A 24,330-nucleotide genomic window follows, 5' to 3' on the forward strand; every position below is an offset into this window, starting at 1 on the left:
ATGGGTATTAACTAAAAATGGCTCCACTTAATGAATTGTCCCTCAAAAGCCTCTCTCGATGTTAGTTTCGTGAGTTTATTTGTAATAACAAGGGGTGAATGTAATAAGGAAAAACGCGAGGGAAGGTGATGTAAATTTTCAAAAAAAATAATAAAATACATGAAGAAGGGAGATAAAGTTGCATTATCTCTATTTCTCTTGGACACATGTCATACAGTGCATGTATTAGTTTGTATTTAGCATAATTGTATTTATAATAAAATATGCAAATAATTATTATTCATTCCGTTGTCGTCCAGCGGTTAGGATATCTGGCTTTCACCCAGGAGACCCGGGTTCGATTCCCGGCAACGGAAATATTTTTGACAATTTTTTTTTCATTCTTCTCTCTCTTTAACGTTTTCATTTCTCTCTCTCTCGTTATGGATATGATTTAGTGAATCAGAGAGCTCTCAGACTTCCGGAACACAGCTATGGCTGCTAGTGTCTCTACGGCTTTGGATTTCCATTTCACTTTGACACATTCATCTGACGCAAAGAGACCCTTTCTGTTCTCGTCTTCCAGACAACAACCCACCAAGAGATTCACCATTCTCTGCGTCTCCTCCACCACCAAATCTTCTCCTGATGCAGCAACAGAAGCCGAAGCAGAACCCCCACCACAAAACCCATCCCTATCCGACCAGCTGAAGCCCCTCTCCCTCAATCTCCTCTCTGAGACCAAGAGAAACAAACAACCCCAACTCCAATCCAAGCCCAATTCCACCTGGGTCAATCCCTCTAGACCTAAACGATCTGTCCTAACCCTTCAACGCCATAAACGCTCTTCTCGCTCTTATAGCCCTCAACTCCGAGACCTTAAGCTCTTCTCTCGCAAGCTTAACGACTGTGAACCCTCTGAAATCGCCCTTTCTGCTGCTCTCCAAGAGATCCCTCACCCACCCACTAGAGATAACGCGCTTTTAGTCCTCAACAACTTGAAGCCATGGCAAAAAACCCTCTTTTTCTTCAATTGGCTCAAGACCCAGAACCTTTTCCCCCTTGAAACCATCTTCTACAATGTCACTATGAAGTCATTGAGGTTCGGGAAGGAGTATCAGCTCATTGAAGACCTTGCCCATGAAATGATCGACACTGGAGTTGAGCTAGATAACATCACTTACTCCACTATCATCACTTGTGCCAAGAGATGCAATCAATTGGATAAGGCCGTCGAGTGGTTTGAGAGGATGTACAAGACCGGTTTAATGCCTGATGAGGTTACTTATTCTGCTGTTTTAGATGTTTATGCCAAGCTGGGGAAGGTGGAGGAGGTGTTGACATTGTATGAGAGAGGGAGAGCTAGTGGATGGAAGCCTGACTCAGTTGCTTTCTCTGTTTTGGGGAAGATGTTTGGTGAGGCTGGGGACTATGATGGTATCAGATATGTCTTGCAAGAGATGAAATCTGTTGGGGTTGAACCCAATTTGATTGTTTACAACACTTTGCTTGAAGCAATGGGTAAGGCTGGAAAGCCTGGTCTAGCTAGAAGCCTCTTTGAGGAGATGGTTGCATCTGGTCTTACCCCTAATGAGAAAACACTAACAGCCCTGGTCAAGATTTATGGGAAGGCTAGATGGAGTCGTGATGCTTTGCAACTCTGGGAGTCGATGAAATCAAACAATTGGCCTATGGATTTCTTCCTCTATAACACATTGTTGAGCATGTGTGCTGATCTTGGGTTAGAAGAGGAAGCTGAGAAGCTCTTTGAAGATATGAAGCAGTCGGAACACTGTCGGCCAGATAGTTGGAGCTACACTGGAATGATGAACATATATGCTAGTGGGGGAAAGGCCGAGAGGGCACTGAAGTTGTTTGAAGAAATGTCTGAGTCAGGTGTTGAGCTCAATGTGATGGGTTGCACTTGCTTGATCCAATGCTTAGGAAGGGCCAAGAAGATTGATGATCTGGAGAGGGTGTTCTTGGTATCTATTGGGAGGGGGATTAAGCCTGACGATAGGCTTTGTGGTTGTTTGCTGTCTGTTTTGTCCTTCTGTGAGAAAGATGAGGAGGTGAACAAGGTCCTTGCTTGCTTGGAGAAGGCTAATCCTAAGCTGGTTTCCTTTGTTAAACTGCTGGGACAAGAGCAAACTAGCTTTGATGAGATCAAAGAGGAGCTTAGGGGTATACTCAATGAAGCAGTTATTGAAGTCAGGAGACCTTTTGTTAATTGCTTGATCGACATCTGTCGAAACTGGGATCTCCATGAAAGAGCTCATGAGCTGCTATACTTAGGAACCCTTTATGGGTTATACCCTGGTCTACATAACAAAACTTCAAGAGAGTGGTCTTTGAACCTTAGATCCTTATCAGTGGGTGCAGCTCACACTGCCTTCGAAGAGTGGATGGGGGCTGTATCGAAAGTGGTAGAGGGTCAGAAGGAGACGTTGCCAGAACTATTTTCTGCCCACACTGGTGCTGGAACTCATAAGTTTGCTCAGGGATTGGCAATTGAATTTGCTTCTCATTTGAAGAAACTCGCCGCACCATTCAAGCAAAGCGAGGAGAAAGCTGGTTGTTTTGTGGCAACTAGGGAGGACTTGATATCCTGGTTTCGTTCCAGTGTTCCATCTGTAGCTTGTTAGTGCCTGTACCACCATTTTGCTTGAGTTCTTGTACTGCTACTGCTATAAAACTAAGATCTATGGAATGAAGCCCAGTGAGTTCTTCAAGTGGAAAGTCTTTGATCTGATCAAATGTCTTAGGTTTCTTGAACCTTAGATCCTTCTGGATATTATTCCAGATAATTGTAATCTTATTTTTTGCCCTTTTAGTATAACATAGGAGGGGTAAAATCTTGTTATTTCACAAGTATTCCAAAAACATGCAAGACGGTTATAACTCATGACAATGACATTCTGATAAATATATTTTTAAAATCTTTTTTAAATGACTTGAAAATTTTTTAGAAATAATACAAGGAGCAATTAAAAGAAGGCTAAATGTTCTAAATTCAGCTATAAAGGTGTCATTTAAACAGTCCAAGTGCAGCTCTACTTGTTCACCTATGTCGGTTTGGGGTACGATCAATTCACCTAAAATGCAGCTCTTGCAATTGAGCTGTTACGATTATCGATTGGATGTCTAATTATTCAAGTGGTATTTTCGCTTGGTGTCATGTAAGGATGTAGGGATCTATATGTAAATGAGTCTCTATTTACTTATGTTTGAAGGACCTCTTCTCATAATAAGAATGTACTTAACCTTATTCCGATATTATCCGGTACGGAATGAACTTATAATCATGGAATCGACTCAATCATCAGATTTGAGCTTACGGCTTTCATAGGCAATTGGTGCCCCTCTTGCATAAGAACTCCATCGATGGCATAGTCTGAAACACCAATTGGAGTGAGGTTGAGGGTATGATAGGCCCAAACATCATGCCATAAGCAGCGACAAACACAAGGTTTATGGCTAATTGATATTGCACATCATCATTTAGTTATTGCGATGATTTTTTTTTTTTTTTTTTTGGTCATCTTGCTAATTGGTCCAATTCCCAACGTCTGCTCATCTCGCCTTTGGGTGAAGGAAAAGGTTGTTGAATTCAATCCAATTCATTCAATTGTATAGCTATTTCTTCGATCACAGAAATTTCTAAAAGACTTCTAATGGATGGGGTCCAGGCTTCTACTCATATTTGTTTGTGCTGGAAACGCTTGTTTGTGCTTGCCTGCCTCCCATCCATAATCGGATTTGGCTCATCCTAAGCATGAACTGGAATTGTTCAGATCAATGATGAACTCAATTGGAACCTACAATGGTAAAAACAATAAAGCCCAGCTATGAGCAAAAGTCATGATAAGGGGTCTTGGTCTAGAAAGAATCAATCGGGAGGCCTGAGAGTTGTTGGTTTACCATATGGCGGATGTCAGCAGCTCGAATTAAAAAGGAAAAAAAAAATATTGATTTGGAAACCCAAAAAAAATATGTAGGCAAAGATGATGCTGCCATTCAAAGTAGGTTTTAGCTCCACGGTGAGATCTTACCCAATGAATCCTTGGATTTACAATCACAAGTTTCATCGTTCAATCGATGTTGAAGTAAGGAATCATTGCATATATATTTGAAATAAATTCCATTTTAAAAGATTTGAAAAAACACATTGTGTTCTCTTTATCTACCGTTTCTCATTAGAGACTATATATCATATATAATTGTAATAGGAAATATTCGTCAACAAAAAGATCACTCCAAGATAATCATGTCATATCCATTGAGAATAAATCAAGGATTTCAAGTGATTGTGTATGGAATGAGTCAATCATCAAGACTTTCACCTAGAAAACTGAACTAGAATTCATTCCATCTATATCTAACATTTTATGCTTCTTGTCTTATTCTCAAAAGTTATTTAATACAATATTTATTAAAAAAATAAAAAAAAATCTTTCAAAAATATTAAAAATCATTTAATGAAACAAGTACTGATCGGTGTTGAGTCTTTTGACAGAGTGCTTCAATTTTATGTCAGTTTCCAAAAAATCCAAAACCAGCCAATAAGGATTTGATTTCGGTATGGTCTAATGTTTCAGTTGGTTTCTAATGGTCTAACCAGTTTGGGTTTGAGTTCGACATACCCTAGTGCGAATCTGGATCACTATTAGCAAAAATGTGTTTAAAACTCTGTTTTAAATGCGTTTTTACTTTTTACCGTTTAAAAACGTTTCACCGTATGCCTCCCAAAGATATGGGAAAAAACAGCAAACTTCAAGCACTCCCGTTCTAAATACGTTTAAAACACATTCCCAATTTTATGGCTTTTTTTAAGACTTGATTTTTTTAACATAATGTCTACTTAATTGGTCATATATTTCTCTCTCAAACTCCAATCGACCTGATTCTTTCACCAACTTGAAGCTAACTCAATGGACTATATTTCTCATCCTATCACCTTTAACTCAAAGTCAGTGCACAGACCCCGAAATTGAGCTACAAACTGATGTATTTGCTGAAAAGTATTTATAAAGTGATAACTTTCAACTCCAATGACTATGAGAGTGTATTGACTATGTTGACAATAATGAACAACATCATAGCCCAGTCACATTGCTCAATAATACTTTGGACATGTGGGGTGTATGAATTTAGAATTGGTGTTGGATGGTATTCAATGATATGTCTTAAAAGTTATAATAAGACATGGGGATGTATATTCATTAATGTTAGATATTGTAGATATATAATTGTTTTGAACATTAGATGTAGATATTCATGTAATAATTCCATAATTTATATGATTATACTACCTTTTTTTTAATCCCGTTCGTTTGACATTTACATGTTTAAAACTCGTACCGTCCGTTTTTCATTTTTTATTATTCTCTATTTTTTACTGTTTAAAATCCAAAATCCATACAGTTCATTTCCATTCTTTTGCCATTCCCTTTTTTTGCTAACTATGATCTGGATCAGGTTCAAGAAGTTTTCGTACATCCCTGATCCATAGACTTGAAATCCACTCTCTCTCTACATTTAATAGAATCTAAATCCACTGACCATAGATGTAAGAGATTGTACGAGAACCTGCTTCAGTCTCATCCATACATTTCCCATGTCAGTAAGATTTTTGAGTTAGTTTTCTTCACACTGTTTGGCATGGTTTTTTTTTTTTTTTTGGGTAAATGTTCGGCATGGTTACAACAGCATAGAAGAAGATGATGAAGAAGATATATAGAGACCCACTTGAAATTTTCAATTTTTTTTATATCTGCGGCTGAATGCCACCCACAAGATTACAAATGCTCATTTTTTGACAAGGGAATGTTAACAATCGGTGAGAAAATACAACACCCCCTTGGACCTCCCCCCCCCCTCTCTTTTCCCTCCCTCCGCCCCCCTCCTCCTTCGCTCCTCCTTCCTTCCTTTTTGGAAAACATATAACCTCCCGAAAAAAAGAACGAAAATGATAAAAGAAAAAAACAAAGGCTCAAATGAATGCCAAAGAGCCTCCCCCCCCCACCCCTCCTCTCTCTCTCTCTCTCTCTCTCTCTGCAAAAATCCCAAGACGGGAAAACAGACCCTATACCCAAACTCTTCCCATACTATACCACTTGAACCCAACCATGGCAACTGTTTGTGAAAAGCAGCAGCCATCCTGCATAATTTAGCTTCAGCTCCAACAGATTACACTGGCTTTCTCCACTGTAACTGGTGCTTGTCCCAGCCAGTGCAAGACTAAAGAACTTTTATTTTTTACTTTATGTTACCCATGAAAAAAAATGGGTATGGTAATGGAACTTGCCAAAGGGTGACAGATCCATCATATGCTGAATTGGCTCAATATCCCAAAGAGATTGCTAAGGTGGACTCAACTTCGACATCTCATAAGTATTTTCCTGATGACTTCCATATTCTTCCTTCAAGTGATACCACCATAACAGTAACATCATCATGGTACTTCCTGCGGTCTCCTTGTGGGATGTCCAATAACTCATGAAAATCCATTCCTGTAGGGAAGGTAAAGTTAGTATGTAAAACAGTACGCAACATCCATATGGTTTCCTAATCAGCAAGCCAACCAAGGCAAAGAATAGAGCAGGTTCCTTCAACAATCTGAATAAGGAATGCTTGTTGGACACAAATGTCCTGCAACCCTCTGGTAGGATCCCACGGTACAGTGAAACCATGAATGGGTTGGATCCCAGACAAGCTTCGCAGAATAAAATCATGCAGGTGCCATTTCCCAATCTAAATAAAAACTTGTGAATTAAGTCGATGGAAGACTCCCCAATCACAGAGTCTACACAAAATATATGAAACATGATAGCTCTTTATTTTCTACCACAAGTTGGTGCAATGTCAGTGTTGGATTCAGTTTCCACTGTCCATGTGTCGAACACAGGTATGCTCCCATTTTGAAGTGTCACAAGTTATAGAGGTATAAATAATATAATGTTCACGTTAGATAGGCTTCATTAATTGTTTATATGAAGCATGATTGGTATGTGCTAGGGATCTGTTTTTGCTGCAAATTATGGATGTGCCAATCCACAGAACCCCAAGTGTGTCAATGACTAGACAGTTAGATCTATCTATATATATTCTTCTACCAGTAGTTACTTTTCCATACCCCTACCTCCTAAACCTTTTCTGAATATGTTACCAGAAATAGTTTATCATCAAAAGAGAACATGAAATACACTAAGCACAACACCACCAACAGGTAGCCAATACCAGAAAACCTCAAACAAGGCCTACTCAATGGGATAAGAGCCCAAACATGAAGTTTCTACTGACCCGTCTCTTCGCTAACTCATCAGCTAAAGTGTTAGCTAGCACACCTTCCAAGATAATGAAATATTCCCTCAACCACAGATGGACCTAGCTTTCCTTATCATGTGCAAGTATCTGCAAGGCTCCAATGACTAGGCCTGGAGCCATTTAATCATCAACAAAGCCCTCAATGATCACATACAACCAACCATCTGTTTGCTCCGCCACAGGCTCGCGGAGCAAATCACTTTTCAACCATCCCAAAAATGATGAAAGACACATAGATGGTGATAAATGCTGGAGCAAATCACAAACAGACATGCTACTTGAACTGGTAACAACCAAACAGTATTTTACAGAATAAACTTAATAGGAAAGAGTTGAGTTTCAGGAGTGAAGTTTCAACCGTTAAAAAGCCAAATCTGGTATAATAGTCAATAGTACTAATGATCAAGTTTATAGCTATGCATGAAATGTAACATATGGAGCAGAAATGCTAGAAGATAGTATATAATATAATAGATGTGAGGTTTAAAGTTCTCTCACCAGCTTTCTTGGCTGCACGGGATAGAAGCTCCTCAATCAAGTGTTGAGCTGGATCTCCATCAGGAAACTTTTCCATGAAACTCTCAACATGAGAAACAACCTCCTCATTACTCAAATACTGATATAGGCCATCGGATGAAAGAACTAGGAACTGATCATTGGGACCAATTTTATGGTGACAAAGAGAAGGAGAGCAGGATATGTATGGTGCAGTACCAATATAATCATTGCGGAACATCTCCAGTAATGCATTATTCAACTTAGGCTGCACCAGAACAAAGACACAACATATCATAATAGTCAAGAAAGAAGCTTTTGCAACTAAAACATATGAAGAACTTAACTTGGATACACATCCAGTAGACCACCAGGATGGACCACAAAATATTTACTCTGGTATAGATGGCACAAAATCTGTATTGCCAATGATGTGGACTTATCATCAGAACTGTACCATCTACATTATATCCCATTTTAACACTTCACCAGTCTCTTGGATGGTCAATGATATGCGAAAGAAAACAGCAAACCAAATACTTAGGATAATTATAATGGTTGACTAAATCAGCTTGGATCACCAAACTAGGATCTTTGAAATGGTGGATATCAAGTTTCGCATCACTGAGTGCAGGCATGCTAACAGTCTTATCTACAGGATGCATAGCACTCCTCCAAAAACTGGTGATCTGTAACCACCAGTAAGATATCGGCAGAGAATTCATGCCTTCAAGCCTCTAAATTTCATGGATCAAACCATTCTAATGAAAACTCATACCACTGACATGGCATTTGTTTTAAATGTCACGCCCCCTTGCTATAAATAACTGAGGAAAAGTATAAGTAAAGAACAAACCTGTTTGAGAAATCCAGCACCAAATGCACGAGTCACCTTTAGACGACCTTTAACCCTATCATTGACAATACATTGGCAGTCATCTGGGTGTTCCTCTCTGATTCTTATGACTTCCTGTGAAGTTTTATGCACATTGAAGGGTTAGTAGAAAAAACTTTTTGGGTTAATATGCATTAACAGTTACTCAGGAAAACTGATGAATAACAACACCTATCATCGGATAACAACTAGTTGTATAGAATCCAATCGTAGAACCACTAATAATATCTGTATTATACTTCATTTGTTTTGCATTCTGTGCCCATTCAGTTGAATAAATCCTAGATCAGTAAACATGCCATTTCTCCACCGAAGCATAGGTCTTGACACTTGATTTCTGGAGACCAAACTAACCCTACATCTTAATATTTTACGTCATACGTCTATCCATGCACTTCTTTTCTGTGAATATGTCAATTTATGTTCCTTGATATCTGAAGACTGAAGCCCTAGAACAGGTGCTTCAACAATGAATATGATCCGAGGTCTACTCTTAATTATGCTAATTTCCACATGTCTAACTAGGTTATTCAAAAGGCTGAGAAGGCTCTAGAAAGAGTCCTTTTTTGTCAAGTATTTTATGTCTTACTGTTAGGATAAAGTAAGGAATGATCATATTAGAGCTAAATTGGGAGTAGCTCCGATACATGATAAACTACGAGACAATCTTAACTGTGTTAATAATTCACTCTTGGAGAGAAAGCAAGGTAGAGAGGAGAAAATAGAACAGCACATGGGACCTACACAATCTTATCCATATAGTTAATCTGATGTATAGAATTAGGACCCCAAATATGGGTTTATATATGAGGCCCATTACATTAATAAACCCAAAAATAAATAGCCCAAGGCCCATAGAACCCATCCATAAGTACTTTATGTTTGTTTGGATTCTTTTATAGCAAGTAATTGATCAATTTAAGTTCATTTCTGTTCAGATAACTAGAAGGGATAATTATTGATATGGTTTAAGAGTCCTAAAGTCAATTATTTGGTCTTTATAAATAGGATTATAATCCTCCACGAATTTGTGGGTTTTTTAAATGAAATTCTGAGTTTGTGTTATGATATTGTGCATGTGTGGGTAAATAGTGAGCAGTCTCTCCTTTCTCTCTCTCTCTTCTTCATCGGTTCCAAGTTAATACCCATACTTCTTTTTGTACACACCTTCTTATCGAATTAAATCTGATGCTTAATTGGTTGACAGGTTGCTGGACTTCTATTTACAATTCTCTTACAAGTTTTGATTCTGTTCTATGCATAAACATCCTATCTTTTTTCTGGTGCACCTTCTTATTGAATTAAATCAGATGCTTGATTGGTTGACAGGTTGCTGAACTTCTATTTACAATTCTCTTACTAGTTTTGATTCTGTTCTATGCATAAAAATCCTATCTTTTTTCTGGTTTATTGAATTTAAACTCCAACTAATCTAACCATTAGATTTCAATTCTGCTTCCATACTTTTAACTGATTTCTGTTCCGAGCCTTCTTCATGGTTTCAAAATTTAAACTTAAAACTGCTTTCCTGTTTTCCTAATATACGTTTGATTTTGGTTTAATCAATTTTCAAGTTCTCTTTTTCATGTGTTCCACCTATCATTAGGCTTGTTATTTGGTACTGAAATCAATCTCTAATCTGGTTTTCCTGAAACTTCTATCGATTCTCAGATTTGGGAATTCTTTCTTCAAGAAAGAATTTTCAGATCCTAAGAACGTGACATTGGATCAAGCCTGATTTTTGACATAATCCTCCCATCCAAGTAAAGCCTTCGACCAGAATTCTGGCTGAATCTGATCCTTGATTCTGGACTCCTACAACAACGGGAGAGGGCATGGGATCCTTCAGGGTCCTGTCTTCTTGTTGGATTCCTAACAACCAATAGGATATTTACATGTAAAAGGAACTTGGAGAGCTTCATAAATTCTCATGATACAACTCTTAATCTCCCCCTCACCAGTAGGAACTCCTAATAAGTAACCCAAACAGTAGGCAAATCTTCAGTACACAAATGATTGGGGAACACTTGTACCAAATACATCTCTCATCTGGATTTTTGTAAAAAGAAATAGTATCCCACTTTCATTTCTCATTTCTCACTTCTCATCTCTATTTCTTCATTTCTTCATTCCTCTTACTTTTGTTTCTCTATTTTTTTGTGGACCTCAGTTTTCCCTACTTTGTTTTGTACAGATCCATGTAGCCAACCCTAATTTGTGTGGACCCTAGTTCCCCAAGTACAGCTGTAAGGTACAGTTTGAACATGCAGAAAAGGCCCCATCTCTCCATTAGCAGTAAAAAAAATGTAGGAATTCTCAGATTATCCTATTTATCCTATGAGTGAAATTGGCGCAAGAATACAATATGTGATTTGCATCTGCCACTTTGTCCAGCAAGACAGCTAAAACATAGTCAGAACTGATTTACAAATGAATATACAAGATTCAAAAAATGGAAACACACAAGGGAATCATCATCTAATGAAATCCTCAACACACACTAAAATACAAATCTAAAACAACATACCCAAAACAATATGAGATTGCTAAGGCAGAGATTCAGAAGAACCACATCACATTCCCCCTACAGGTTGAAGAGAAGCCAAAGAAATATTGTACTGACAACTCAAGAAATATCTGAGTGATCATGGAAGGCACAAAGAGAACTTTAACACCCCAAAATTATGGAAACCCTAATACCCGCTATCAAGTTACAAATGATCAATTGCTAATTTGAGGTATAAGTCAAATAGGATTCGGACAGAATTATATGATGGCCTTGGCTAGGTCCATGGATATTGGTTCAAAAATCTACTAAGTGGTTAAAAAGGCCAGCACAATTACGACTGAGGGTATGACTGGCTCATACATTCGTGATAGCAGGATTGGAGTCCTGACTGAGGTGAATTGTGAGACAGACTTTGTGTCACCAGGTGACTTATTCGAGGAGTTAGTTGATGACCTTGAGATGCAAGTGGCTGCCTGACCTCAAGTACAGTATCTTAAAGTTGATGATGTTCCTGAAGAGATTGTGAACAAGAAAAGGGAGATAGAGATGCAAAAGGAAGATCTATTGTCAAAACCAGAGCAGATAAGATCAAAGATCATAAAAGGATGGATTAAAGCTTTCATTTTGAGAATCAATTTCACTGAATCTAGTTCAGATGCAAATCAGATCAAGTTCATCATCAGTGTGATTCTACATACTTCGATACATGATTTATGATGAGGATTTATGCAGTTTGATCATAGACTTTGGTGAGTTTACACCTATGGTTTTTGCTATGCATAAGCTTATAAGATGGTTTAATGTTTTGACTCGACTGTAACCCTTTACAACAGGGGGTAAGGTATTGGATGAGGTACATGTTTTACCCATTTGATAATGGAATGAGTCGTTTGATGACGACCTATGTTTTACCTACCTAGCCAACGGGAACTTCACTCAATGACGGAGGGCTCCATTTGATGATGAGAACGCGGAGTCATTGGTAGGCTACAATTGAACGGGTACCTCGGTACCTCACTCACTTATTTACACAGTAGCAGCCAGTCTACTTGGCGTTTCAGGCGATGTTTTATGTTATAAGGTTTTGCATGCGGTTCGGTTGATGCCAAAAGTTTCACTGATGTTTTAAAGGATGATATTTTATGTTTTACCTATCTAGCATGGTCGTGCCTTGTTTCTATCTCACTGGCTTTGTAGCTCACTCCACCATTTATCTTACAGATCAGTAGAGATGCTAGCCCAGCTCGGAGGGCCCAGCTCGGAGGGGGAGCTAGCTTGGATGGATGCATTATCTATTTACTTGAGTGCTTTTCTATAGTTAATTTGATCCAGCAGACTATGGTTTTAGCAGGATTCAATGTAATGAGTTCAGATAATTTAAGTTTTAGCCGTCACCAAACAGTACTAGATAGTGAGTTTGAGGTTTCAATTTCATTGTTCGGATTTTATTTATTTACCCTTATGTTTATGGAGATTTTTGCTGTGTTTTAATGAGGGCTATTTATGGACTTTAGTGGAATTTATTACCACAGAATTCTGATGAGATATGATTGTATGAATGGGTCACATGCCCTAGCCTTCTCAACTTTGCGGTGTGACAGTGTTGGTATTAGTGCAAAGGTAATATGATTATGAAGACAGTCTAGTGGCTTAGGGTTAACAAAATAAAAGCATTTAACGGCATAAACACTAATAGGATTATTTGATCTAGTTGAACAAAATTGTGTTTCTATCCTAAAAGAATATGGTTTGATGAGAGGTTTGAGATGGCCAGTGGTAAGCAAAAATTCGTAGAGCTGAGGTGGATTTGAGGAGAGGACATGCTTTATTGCCGTATGGAGTTCATTTCATTTCCATTTCATTTTGTTAGTTGTTTGGAATCAGTTGTTATAGACTTTATTTAGTTCCTATTTGAGCCACCAGATATACATTATACATTGGACACATGAAAGACTTCATTGGACATATGAAAGACTATGGGCTTTAATCCTGATTTCCCATTTATGAAGGTCTTCCGTTGTGCTTGGATTATATGAGGAATTTATGTACTGTGAGATATTGGTTTAAAGTTTTGGAATCACTGATCTTACCCCTTGCAGGTTGGGGTTGTGACAAGAAATCAGTTGAAAGCTAATACTGATACCTAGTAAGTTTTTTGAACTTCAAAATTTTCAAAAGCAAGTAGGAGCCTTAGTGTCCTGGAATATCCCAAAGGGTCAATACAAGTAAGGACGACTAGAAAAAAACAAACAATTAAACAAAACAATGAGCAATGATTTCAAGGCCAGTATCAGAGGCTGGATAGGTGACCTCAATCCCAATCCGATCCAGCAACTCCAGCCCAATCTTTTGACCGATTACCACAGGTATCGGCAAGGATTGGCAGATTTGGTGACCACCCATCCCAATCCTTGAAACCCTAATAATGGCTAAGGAAGGACAGAAAATATAGTACAAATAGAGAATGAAACCTAACCACATATAATTGGTGGTTTCTGAAATTTATGACACTGCCAAATGAATGAAGATAAGCTTCGGTCAACCGTCTTTCAAATAACATGAACTGCAAGGAAAACTAAGTGAACTAATATTCACACTAAGTAGGCATGAGTACAGCATCCATCTAGGATGCAGAAAAGTTTGACTACTATTCATTTGCACCCATGACCATACAAGGTGATGCAGGCCTAATATGCTTCTCTTTCTCCAGATAAACATTCTGAAATCATAGTCCCCTGGGAATACCTACATGGTTCCCACGTCCTCTCAAGTATTCCTGTTTCTTGATCTCCATTACTTGAATTATCGAAGTCAAAGCCACAAGGCAATGAGAACAGATGGGAGACTAAGGAATCAAGCCAGCATATAATAGCCAACTTGGTAGATCAAAAACATGATATTTTCCCAGATTGAGAATTCCAATGGAATTCTGTAGTTGATATTTTTTCCTTTCCATCCCGAAATTAGCATTGAAGGACAAGACCAATAGACCATGAATGAAAGCAATTTCCTCTTGTAATACAAGTCTTATATAATATAGTTTCAGGATGTCTAGGTGATCCCAGGCATTAGAGGAGGGGGAAAATTAAGGTGACACCAACAAGGCGCCAAGACGCCGCCTTAACCACTATGTTATATATGCAATGTGCTCCTTGTCTGTCACATTTCTTATTCTAAAAGCTTCCTGCAACTCACAGACTGCATCAACACTACACTTTCTGTTTTTACTGCTAGTTTCAAAGCATAAAGAGTTGGGTTTACACCAACCAAAATTGATGCAATCAACAACTTGAGACTCAGCCCAACTGCCCTACTTGGGCACAAGACCAACTTATGTAAAGTCATCAGAAGTGCAAAAGCATTCACTTTCAACTACTTAATTGTTTACTTCTTCCTCGTGTGATTTCCTGCATAATATCCCAAAATGTCATGCCAATTTGTGGTTCAAAGAATATAGACTATAAGAACAAAATGAACAATTTTATATGCAGTTTGTCCTAACGAAAGACTGGGAAAGTAACCAGTTAATTCACTGCATTCTTAAAATGCCCCTAAAGAATTTCCAATAACAAAGATAGATCAAAAGAAATTTAATAAACTTCAGTTCTTTAAAATTAAATCTTACTTCTTCGATGCTGGTGCTGTGATCAGTGGACAACTGCAATGCAGCCAACCTCATTGTTTCAGCAGGAGCCGCCCTTGACTCTTCTACAATGCCCTCCATTTCTGCTCTATCATTCCCACCTTTTTGATTACTACTAGAACCAATCCCTTTCGGCAGATACTGGGCAACAATCGCACGACTATCACCCACATTCATCACATACACATCCTCATCTCTCATTAACACAACCAACAAACACGAACCCATCAGAGCTAGCTCCGGGTACCGATCAAGAACCTTATTAGTCATGTCCAAGTATGCAGACTCAGTGACATCAAGAGCCCTCGATAAAGCCCTCAAAACAGATTCATGATCAATGGGGCCCACCGTCCGTTTCCTGAAATTCCTGCATCTTCTCTCCTCGACTCTGTTCTCAACCTCAGGTTTCTCTTTCTCTTCCCAATCATCGTATCTCCATGGGAACTCTCTATTCTGCCCACCTTCCTTGTTCTTAGAGAACCCATGTCTCAGCTTCGACAATAACAATGACGCTCTTTTTCTGCTTGAACCAGCATTACTAACACGGATGGCATCGTCGACCGAGAAAGCATACCGGTCCGACCCAGAAAGATCAATCCCATCATCTGCGCTTTCTTCTGCAAGAAACTCCCAAAGAGGCTTCCTCACAGATCCACTGGGATGCTCCTGCTGAAACGTCACTCGCTTTACAGACACTTGCGGATCGTTCGCCACCTGAGACGACGAAGAAGAAGACGGTTCTGGTTTCGATTCAGGAAGTGAAATACCATATTTGCCCCCTCCTCCTCCTTCTTGTGAAGCTGTAGCTATCGAGCCGTCCTGGTCATCATTCTTCCAAAACAATCCTTGGAGCTCATTAAAGACAGCACGGTAGAGATTACCCATTAAGAATTCCGGCGCATCTGGACCATTGAAGCCATCATAGATCCCGACGAAGATCCACCCGTGTTCTTCAGACACCACCACGTGAACCCGATCCTCCCCGGCCTTCCCATGGGCCCACTGTACACTATCATTCCTCACCTCCGACTCACCACCATAAGCCGCCGCCGTCGCCGTCGACTGTGACGTCGCATGACCCTCTTTCCGGCCGACGAAATTCAGAACGGGGACGACCCAGGGTCTCTTCTTGTCAAAGTTCCGGTAGAAGGCCTTTCGAATACCCGAAATACCCTTCTTTCTCCTCTTTTTTACGTAAAGGCCACCGAGCGGAGCTGAGAAGTGAACTCGGTCGCCGTCGGAGGCGGCGTTTACTTCGAGCGGACCAGAGAGCGCGCCTCGCTCGATAGGACCAGACATGAAGTACCCCCGCTCGATCGGACCGGAAGCTTCACCACCACCGCGAGGTACTGGTTGAAGCGGGAGAGCAGTAAAAGACGAAGTACTCTCGAAGCCATTGAAGACCGTACTAGACTTTGGAACGGCACCGGCGGTACATTCAATGGCATCGTCGTAAATATGGTCATGTTGAAGGACAGTTCTGGGAGCGGAGGTGTTAGCGCTGACGGAAGCGCCGGAGATGGACTTAAACAAAGTGGTTTTAGGGTCATGAGAAGGGGATAGACGAAGAGAATGAGAAGGTGAGAGACGGTCTGAGTGTGAAGGTGAAAGGAAGCGAGCAGAGGAACGAACATAGCAGAAGCTATGGCCTAGGGTTTCATCGAGAGGTTCAGAACCTGTAAATATCAAATCCCCTTGGTGGGTTTGGTCACCGGGTTTAAGGCACGGGAAGAAACGCGATAAACCGCCTCCCATCACATTTGATTCAATTCCTGGTTTTCCCTCCGAGGATTTGAACGCCGGAGATCGGAAAAACTTTTTTCCCGGCAACTCTTTCTACTAACTCTGAGAGAGAGAGAGAGAAAGAGAGTGTGTGAGAGTGGTTTGTTTTGGGCCGTTTATATATTTCTTCGAATTTTTAATTTAATGGCGGATCTTGTTAAATGTCACTGTGGAATGTCACAAGTTTACATGTCACGTGACATTACATACCCATGTCGTTGATTTGAAAACGAGGGAGAGAGTTGTCATTTGGAGTGAATTGAGAAATGGCGCCAAAAAATGAGGTTAAGGGTTAAAATAGTAAATTTAAAATGGAGATTCTGAATGGAGTGGAAAGGAGGAGTTTCAGTTGCCGAGGTCAGAAAAGGGGTTAAAGTGGGTTTTGTTTCGTTTCAAATGGGAATCGGGTCGGGCCAAGTTTGACTGGTAATGCCACGTCAGATGTCCAGGTCAGAAAGGGTTAAATGTTGCTTTTCTGTCTTCCACTTTTTCTCTGACCCCTTAGGATTCCCGAATTGACGAATATGTCCTGAATAAACCCTTTCTCTGACCTCTTAGGATTCTCGAATTGACGAATATGGATGAGGGAGTAAACGCCTTTTTTTTTCTTTCTTTTTAGGAGTCTAATTCTTAGACGCTTGGTTAGGAATCTTTCCTACACCCTCATTTTACATGTCAATGACTGTTACATAGGAGATAAGATAATGACCTAAATTTTGTAGGAAAATGATTCCATATCCCTTGATTTTTGTTTTATATGAGTTCCAAGTGGAAGAAAAACAAACTATTGAAATGGATTAGAGTTCTTTTGGCTTGCGTAAACATACATCAGGATGCATGTCACTATACATAAACATATTTGATTAATTTATGTTCTAAAATTTGATATATGATTAATCAATATTAAGAATTTTCTATTCAACAGTCAAATTTACTACATCATATTTTAAGATGACAATTTTTTAAATGGACAAATAAAAAAGGTTCATACCATGGGAGGAACCATTTTCCTCTTTTATCCCAAGTTCTTTTTTTAGGGTGACTGTCCTATTTGTTTCTTTTCATGGCTTCCAAATATCTAAGAATTTTTTTTATATGTAATGCATTTGCAATATTTTTTTTTTTTTTATGGCTTTCTTATATCACAAACTGTTGGCTTGACATTTATACCCCTTTCTACAAAATATAATAAGACATTTTTGCCCATTTGATGATTTTAAAATTTTGGTAGAACTAACAAGCCACTTCGTTTTAGACATTTGAGTAGGCCACTTCTACAAAAAAAAAAAAAAAAAAGTAAGCCACATAAGTAGTAATATGTCAAAAAAAATAAAAACTAACTAGAATTTCATTTGATAGAAATAAACTAACCAGAGTCAAACATATTCTTTCTAATTAAATGAAGGAAATTGACCTCCAAGCAAGAATAAGAGAAAGGTTGTTCAATATTGCAAAGTCTTACCCACCAATTCCAACCTAATTTGGTCATCTAGGTTCATCTGTCATTGACACAATACGGGGGTCAATAAATTTAATTAATTTAAAATAAAACTTCTAATTCTTTTTTTTTTTTTTTTTTGATAGAAATGAAGCGTCTAATTCAGATTAACATTGCAACTAAGACAAAGAAAGCTTACAATTTAAGATGTTTAATCTAATGACAAAAACATTGTTATCTTATTTTGTAAATATATTTCAAAAATATATATACATATCAAAAGCTCCAATAATATTAGGCTTTGTGCAAGAGTTAGTGCAATGTCCTAACTCGTAGAAACTAAACTTAACTTAAGATCCTGTTTGGGTTGCAAGGAAAATTAAAGGAAAGGAAAGTGAAAATTTATAACTGAAAAAAAAAAAATTGTGTATTTTACATAACATGATTGTATAAATTTTAGATTTCTTATCATATTTAGTAATTATATTTCCTAGATGTAATTTTTATGGGAAAGAGAACACTACATTGCTAGCACAGTTACATACTAATGCACTGGAGTATCTTCAACGTGGGACACCACGGTCTTTTCACACCGACTATGTCTAGTAGTGTACCAACAATTTTCTGTGTCCCCTCAACTAGGGATGCATGCCAGCTATCGGATGCACACTAGATATGTTGTGCACCGAAGAGGGTCCGAGTCCGAAAGTACAACAACCATTTAATTTAATATAGTATTTTTTAACCACATGTTACAAATATTCTCATATTATTTCATTCATTGAAAACGTCCTAAATAAGTAAAATTTTTAAGTGTAACGGCTTCATGTTCAATACCTAGAATCACGTCCATTTAAATCAACTCATATTTTTCAACTAAATAGCACAAATGTAATCACACAGTGAGTACAACAATTTTCTCGTGTCCCCTCTGTTGGAGTGCATGCCAGCTATTGAACGCATACTAGATAATGTTTTGCGACATAGTAACTTTTAACCACGTGTATAAAAATATTCTTACAGCATTTAATTCATTAAAATCACCCTAAGTAAGGAAAAATTTTAAATGTAACGGCTTTGTGTTGAATAAATAGAATCACGTACATCCATGTAAATCAACTCAATATTTTTCAAATAAATGGCACAAATATAATCACACAATGAGTACAATGATTTTCTTGTGTCTCCTCGATTGGGGGTGCGTGCCAGCTATCGAATGCATGCTAGACATGCTACGTGATATAGTAATTTTTAACCATGTATCACAAATATTCTCACATTGATTAATTAATTAAAATCGTCCTAAAGAAGAAAAATTTTTGAATGTAGCGACTTCGTGTTGAATGCGTAGAACCACGTCCATTTAAATCAACTCAGTATTTTTCAACTAAATGGCGCAAATATAATCACATTGTGAATATGACGATTTTCTTGTGTACCCTCACCTGGGGTGTGTGCCAGCTTTTGGAAATGCATGCTAGACATGTTGCATAATGGATAAGATCGATATAGTATTTTTTTAGCCACGTCACAAATATATTCTCACATTATTTAATTCTTTAAAAATCATCCTAAATAAGGAAAATTTTATAAGTGTAACGACTTCATGTTGAATACCAAAAATCACGACCATGCAAATCAACTCAATATTTTTCAAATAAATAGAACAAATATAATCACACAATGAGTACGAAGATTTTCTCGTGCCCCTTCGGCTAGGGGTGCGTGCCAGCTATCGAATGCATGCTAGACATGCTACGCGATACAGTAATTTTCAATTATGTGTCACAGACATTCTCACGTTGAGTAATTCATTAAAACCATCCTGAATAGAGAAATTTTTTAAGTGCAATGACATCATATTTAATGCCTAGAACCACATCCTTTTAAATCAACTCAGTATTTTTCAATTAAATTACACAAATATAATCACATTGTGAGTATGACGATTTTCCCATGTACCCTCACATAGGGGTATATACCAGCTATTGAAAATGCATGCTAGACATGTTGCGCACTGGATAAGATCGATATAGTATTTTTTTTAGCCACATCACAAATATTCTCGTATTATTTAACTCTTTGAAACCATCCAAATAAAAAAAAATTTGTAAGTGTAACGGCTTCGTATTGAATAAATAGAATCACGTCCATGTAAATCAACTCAATATTTTTCAAATAAATGACACAAATATAATCATACAATGAGTATGATGATTTTCTCGTGTCCCCTCGTCTGGGGGTGCACGCCAGCTATCGAATGCAAGCTAGACATGCTACGCAATATTGTAATTTTTAACCTTGTGTCAAAAATATTCTCATATTGATAAATTCATTAAAACTGTCCTAAATAAGGAATTTTTTAAATGTAACAACTTCGTGTTGAATGCATAGAACCACATCCATTTAAATCAACTCAATATTTTTCAACTAAATGGCACAAATATAATCACATTGTGAGTATGATGATTTTCTCGTGTACCCTCATCTTGGGTGGGTGCAAGCTTTCAGAAATGCATGCTAGACATGTTGCGCAATGGATAAGATTGATATAATATTTTTTTAGCCACGTCACAAATATATTGTCACATTATTTAATCCTTTAAAACCGTCCTAAATAAGGAAAATTTTATAAGTGTAATGCCTTCTTATTGAATACCTAGAATCACGTCCATGTAAATCAACTTGATATTTTTCAAATAGATGGCACAAATATAATCACACAATGAATACAATGATTTTCTTGTGTCCCCTCAGCCTAGGGTGCGTATCAGCTATCGAATGTATGCTATGAGATATAGTAATTTTTAACCATGTGTCACAAATATTCTCACATTGATTAATTCATTAAAACCGTCCTAAATAAGGAATTTTTTTAAATGTAACAACTTCGTGTTGAATGGCTAGAACCACGTCCATTTAAATCAACTTAGTATTTTTCAATTAAACTGCAAAAATATAATCACATTGTGAGTATGACAATTTTCTCATGTACCCTCACCTGGGGGTACGTGCCAGCTATCGAAAATGCATGCTAGACATGCTGTGCACTAGATAAGATCGATATAGTATTTTTTTAGCCACGTCACAAATATTCTCATATTGTTTAATTCTTTGAAACGGTCCTAAATAAGAAAAATTTGTAAGTGTAACAGCTTTGTGTTGAATAAATTGAATCACGTCCATGTAAATCAACTCAATATTTTTCAAATACATGGCACAAATAGAATCACACATTGATTGCGATGATTTTCTCGTGTCCTCTCAACTGGGGGTGCATGCCAGCTATCGAATGCATGCTAGACATGCTATGTGATATAGTAATTTGTAACAATGTGTCACAAATATTCTCACATTGATTAATTCATTAAAACCGTCCTAAATAAGGAAATTTTTTAAATGTAACGACTTCATGTTGAATGCGTAGAACCACATCCATTTAAATCAACTCAATATTTTTCATCTAAATGGTACAAATATATTCACATTGTGAGTTTGACGATTTTCTCGTGTACCCTCACCTGGGGTGCGTGACAGCTTTCGAAAATGCATGCTAGACATGTTGCATAATGGATAAGATCGATAAAGTTTTTTTTAACCACATGTCACAAATATTCTCATATTATTTAATTCTTTGAAATCATCCTAAACAATAAAATTTTGAAAGTGTAATGGCTTCTTGCTGAATACTTGAAATCACGTCCATTTAAATCCACTCAATATTTTTGAAATAGATAGCACAAATATAATCACACTATGAGTTCAATGGTTTTCTCGTGTCCCTTCGACCGAGGGTGCGTGCTAGCTATCGAAATGCATGTTAAACATGTTGCGCACTAAATAAGATTGATATAGTATTTTTTTAACCACTTGTCACAAATATTCTCACATTATTCAATTCTTTAAAGCCGTCCTAAATAAGGAAAATTTGTAAGTTTATGGCTTCGTGTTGAACATCATTAACTCAATATTTTTCACCTAACTGAGAAAATTATAATCATACTTTGTGTACAACAATTTTCTCATGTTCCCTTGTCGAGGGTTGCGTGTTAGCCATTGGATGCACGCAGGTCATATTGCTCATTGGAGAGGTCCAGGTCCGAAAGTAACACAACCATTTAATTTGATATAGTATTTTTTAGCAACATGTCATAAATATTGTCACATTATTGATTAAAAATGTCCTAAATAAGGAAAATTTTAAATGTACCGACTTGGTGTTGTCTATTATCCATTAAAACAATTCTATATTTTTCAACTAAATGGCACAATTATAATTACACTATGAGTAAAACAATATTTTTGTGTCCCTTTGGCTGGTTGGTACACACCATATCCATTTGAAATCATGATGGCTATTTTTCTTTTACTGAGTTTTGAAAATAATTTTGGGTAAAATTGTGTAGAAACTTTGTTAGGGTAAAACTTGAAATCCCGTTACTTATATACATCCAAACCTTATGAATTGTGATCACTTGTTCTTTGAATGTCATTTGCAATGGTAGTTTGAGGTACATATTTTCTTATATTTTAACGGAAGAAAGCAGCCAATTTGAGTGTATCGTAGTTGCGATCAGATCTAGTTACGAAAGCTTGCCTTTTGTTTTACTATTGTGCACATTTGGTGTGAGCAAAACTTCAGAATTTTCTAGAGTATAACCAAAACCAGATTCCAATTGGTAGAGAATATTAAAAATAATCTGTTGCTGATGTGCAACTCTTGAATTTGTCAAGTGTTCATTCTATTAAAAGCCAACTTATTCTTGACAATTGAGAATTGCAGGTCTCTCTTTGTTAAAAGGCCCAAGACTTGCTCATGGGTGAATCCTCCTCAAGGTATGGAAGCTCTTCATTATGATAGTGCCTTAAATTAAAATAAAACTTATTCTGATGGGGTCATTCGTGATGTAGAAGAGTTCCATTTTTTCTTTTGTTGGACTTGAGATGCTTGATCTGTGACGCCAAAGAATATAACAAGTACCAAACCCGCCTGGGAGATTGGTGAGGTGTTCCCACTAAGAATACGACAAGTACAGGGGATTTGGGAGATCGATGAGGGTATGCAAACTTTAGTTTCACATCGCTTAGGGAAAGATTACTGGACTAGTTAATAACTTCTAGCCTCCTTAACATGGTACAACACGTTTTAAAGCCTTGAGACTCATGGGCCAACGAGGAAAATATTGGGCTAGGTTAACAGGGTCGGGGCGTTACAAATAGTATCAGAGCATACCCTGACAACGTGTGGGGCCATAGCGAAGACATTGTGCCGAAAAGGGAGAAGTTGTAAGCCCAAGAATATGAAAAATACCAAACCCGTCTAATAGATCGATGAGGTGTCTCCACCAAGAATATGACAAGTGCTAGGGGATTTTGGAGATCGGTGAGGATGTGCAAACTTTAGTCCCATATCGCTTAGGGAGAGATTACTGGACTAGCTAATAACCTCTAGCCTCCTTAACATGGCAAAATGCATTTTAAAACCTTGATACCTATGGGCCAAAGAGGACAATATTATGCAAAGTTAATGGGGTTGAAGTATTACATGATCAGTCTTAACTATAGAGATGCAAGCTATTATTAGGGGGGTGTATTTATATTGATAAGGGGTTTGATGTATGTATCTGTTTAATCAGATTCAAAATTGGGTATTGACATAATCAATGTAGTCATCAAAGGTTCGTGGGATGCTTAAGTTCTGAAAAATAAGATCTTTGACTTTTTGACCTATTTTTTTCAGATAGAGTTTAAACATGTTTGGAGAGAGATGAATCAACCTGGTGATTATATGACTTTGTTCAGAACGAATATGGATATTAGTTTACTTTCGAAAGAGTTTCCGAATGAACTGAAAGGTTTAATTACAGATGATGCTAATTTTAAGATTTATTACCGAATGTACTATGTTTTTTATTTTTTCTAAATTGTTTAGTGGAGTTTGTTCCGCTTGGCTTATGGGGTCTATTTCTATTCTTTTATGTTTGTTTAAATAAGGAGTGTAGTTTCTATTTTTTGTATTTTATTTGTTCATCTTTCTTTATACAATATATTTACTATAAAAAAAAAAAGTGTGTGTATATATATAGTATGCATGTTATCATTCACTCTTGTGATCTCGTGATGAGTTCATCAGTAATTACATGTGCGAGCAACCATTATGCATAGGAAAATGTTTTCTTTCACCGGTTGGGTGGGCGTTTGTCCACAGTTGATGTGACTGAAAGATAGAATTTTTGTCCCATTTTATAAACTCTAACCCTCTA

At 37.6% G+C, this 24,330-nt stretch overlaps 2 protein-coding genes and 1 non-coding gene across 3 annotated transcripts; 2 read left to right on the forward strand and 1 right to left on the reverse strand.

Moving 5' to 3' along the window:
• Nucleotides 1-284: 284 nt before the first annotated feature.
• On the forward strand, nt 285-356 carry TRNAE-UUC. The gene has a single exon. It is a non-coding gene; the product is annotated as a tRNA-Glu (tRNA).
• A 57-nt stretch (nt 357-413) lies between these two features.
• Nucleotides 414-2,718, forward strand: LOC122065780 (pentatricopeptide repeat-containing protein At5g46580, chloroplastic). The gene has a single exon (XM_042629632.1). The coding sequence runs from the start codon at nt 474-476 to the stop codon at nt 2,622-2,624; it is 2,151 nt and encodes a 716-aa protein (XP_042485566.1). The 5' UTR covers nt 414-473; the 3' UTR covers nt 2,625-2,718.
• Nucleotides 2,719-6,026: 3,308 nt separating this feature from the next.
• On the reverse strand, nt 6,027-16,725 carry LOC122065779 (protein phosphatase 2C 29-like). Its single transcript, XM_042629631.1, has 4 exons — nt 14,830-16,725; nt 8,657-8,770; nt 7,804-8,068; nt 6,027-6,491 (listed from the first exon to the last, which is right to left on the reverse strand). Exons 1-4 carry the CDS (start codon nt 16,600-16,602, stop codon nt 6,367-6,369), a joined length of 2,277 nt encoding a protein of 758 aa, XP_042485565.1. The 5' UTR covers nt 16,603-16,725; the 3' UTR covers nt 6,027-6,366.
• Nucleotides 16,726-24,330: the final 7,605 nt, after the last annotated feature.

Source organism: Macadamia integrifolia, unplaced genomic scaffold (assembly GCF_013358625.1).
Source record: "Macadamia integrifolia cultivar HAES 741 unplaced genomic scaffold, SCU_Mint_v3 scaffold2118, whole genome shotgun sequence".
Classification (NCBI taxonomy): domain Eukaryota; kingdom Viridiplantae; phylum Streptophyta; class Magnoliopsida; order Proteales; family Proteaceae; genus Macadamia; species Macadamia integrifolia.

Excerpts from the sequence above, each read along its gene's own strand:
- LOC122065780 (XM_042629632.1), top strand. The coding sequence starts at position 474 with ATGGCTGCTAGTGTCTCTACGGCTTTGGATTTCCATTTCACTTTGACA.
- LOC122065779 (XM_042629631.1), bottom strand. The coding sequence starts at position 16,602 with ATGGGAGGCGGTTTATCGCGTTTCTTCCCGTGCCTTAAACCCGGTGAC. Across the intron at positions 8,771-14,829 it reads ACAGCACCAGCATCGAAGAA|GAAGTCATAAGAATCAGAGA; the intron begins GTAAGATTTAAT and ends AAAACTTCACAG. Across the intron at positions 6,492-7,803 it reads CCGTGCAGCCAAGAAAGCTG|GAATGGATTTTCATGAGTTA; the intron begins GTGAGAGAACTT and ends CCTTCCCTACAG.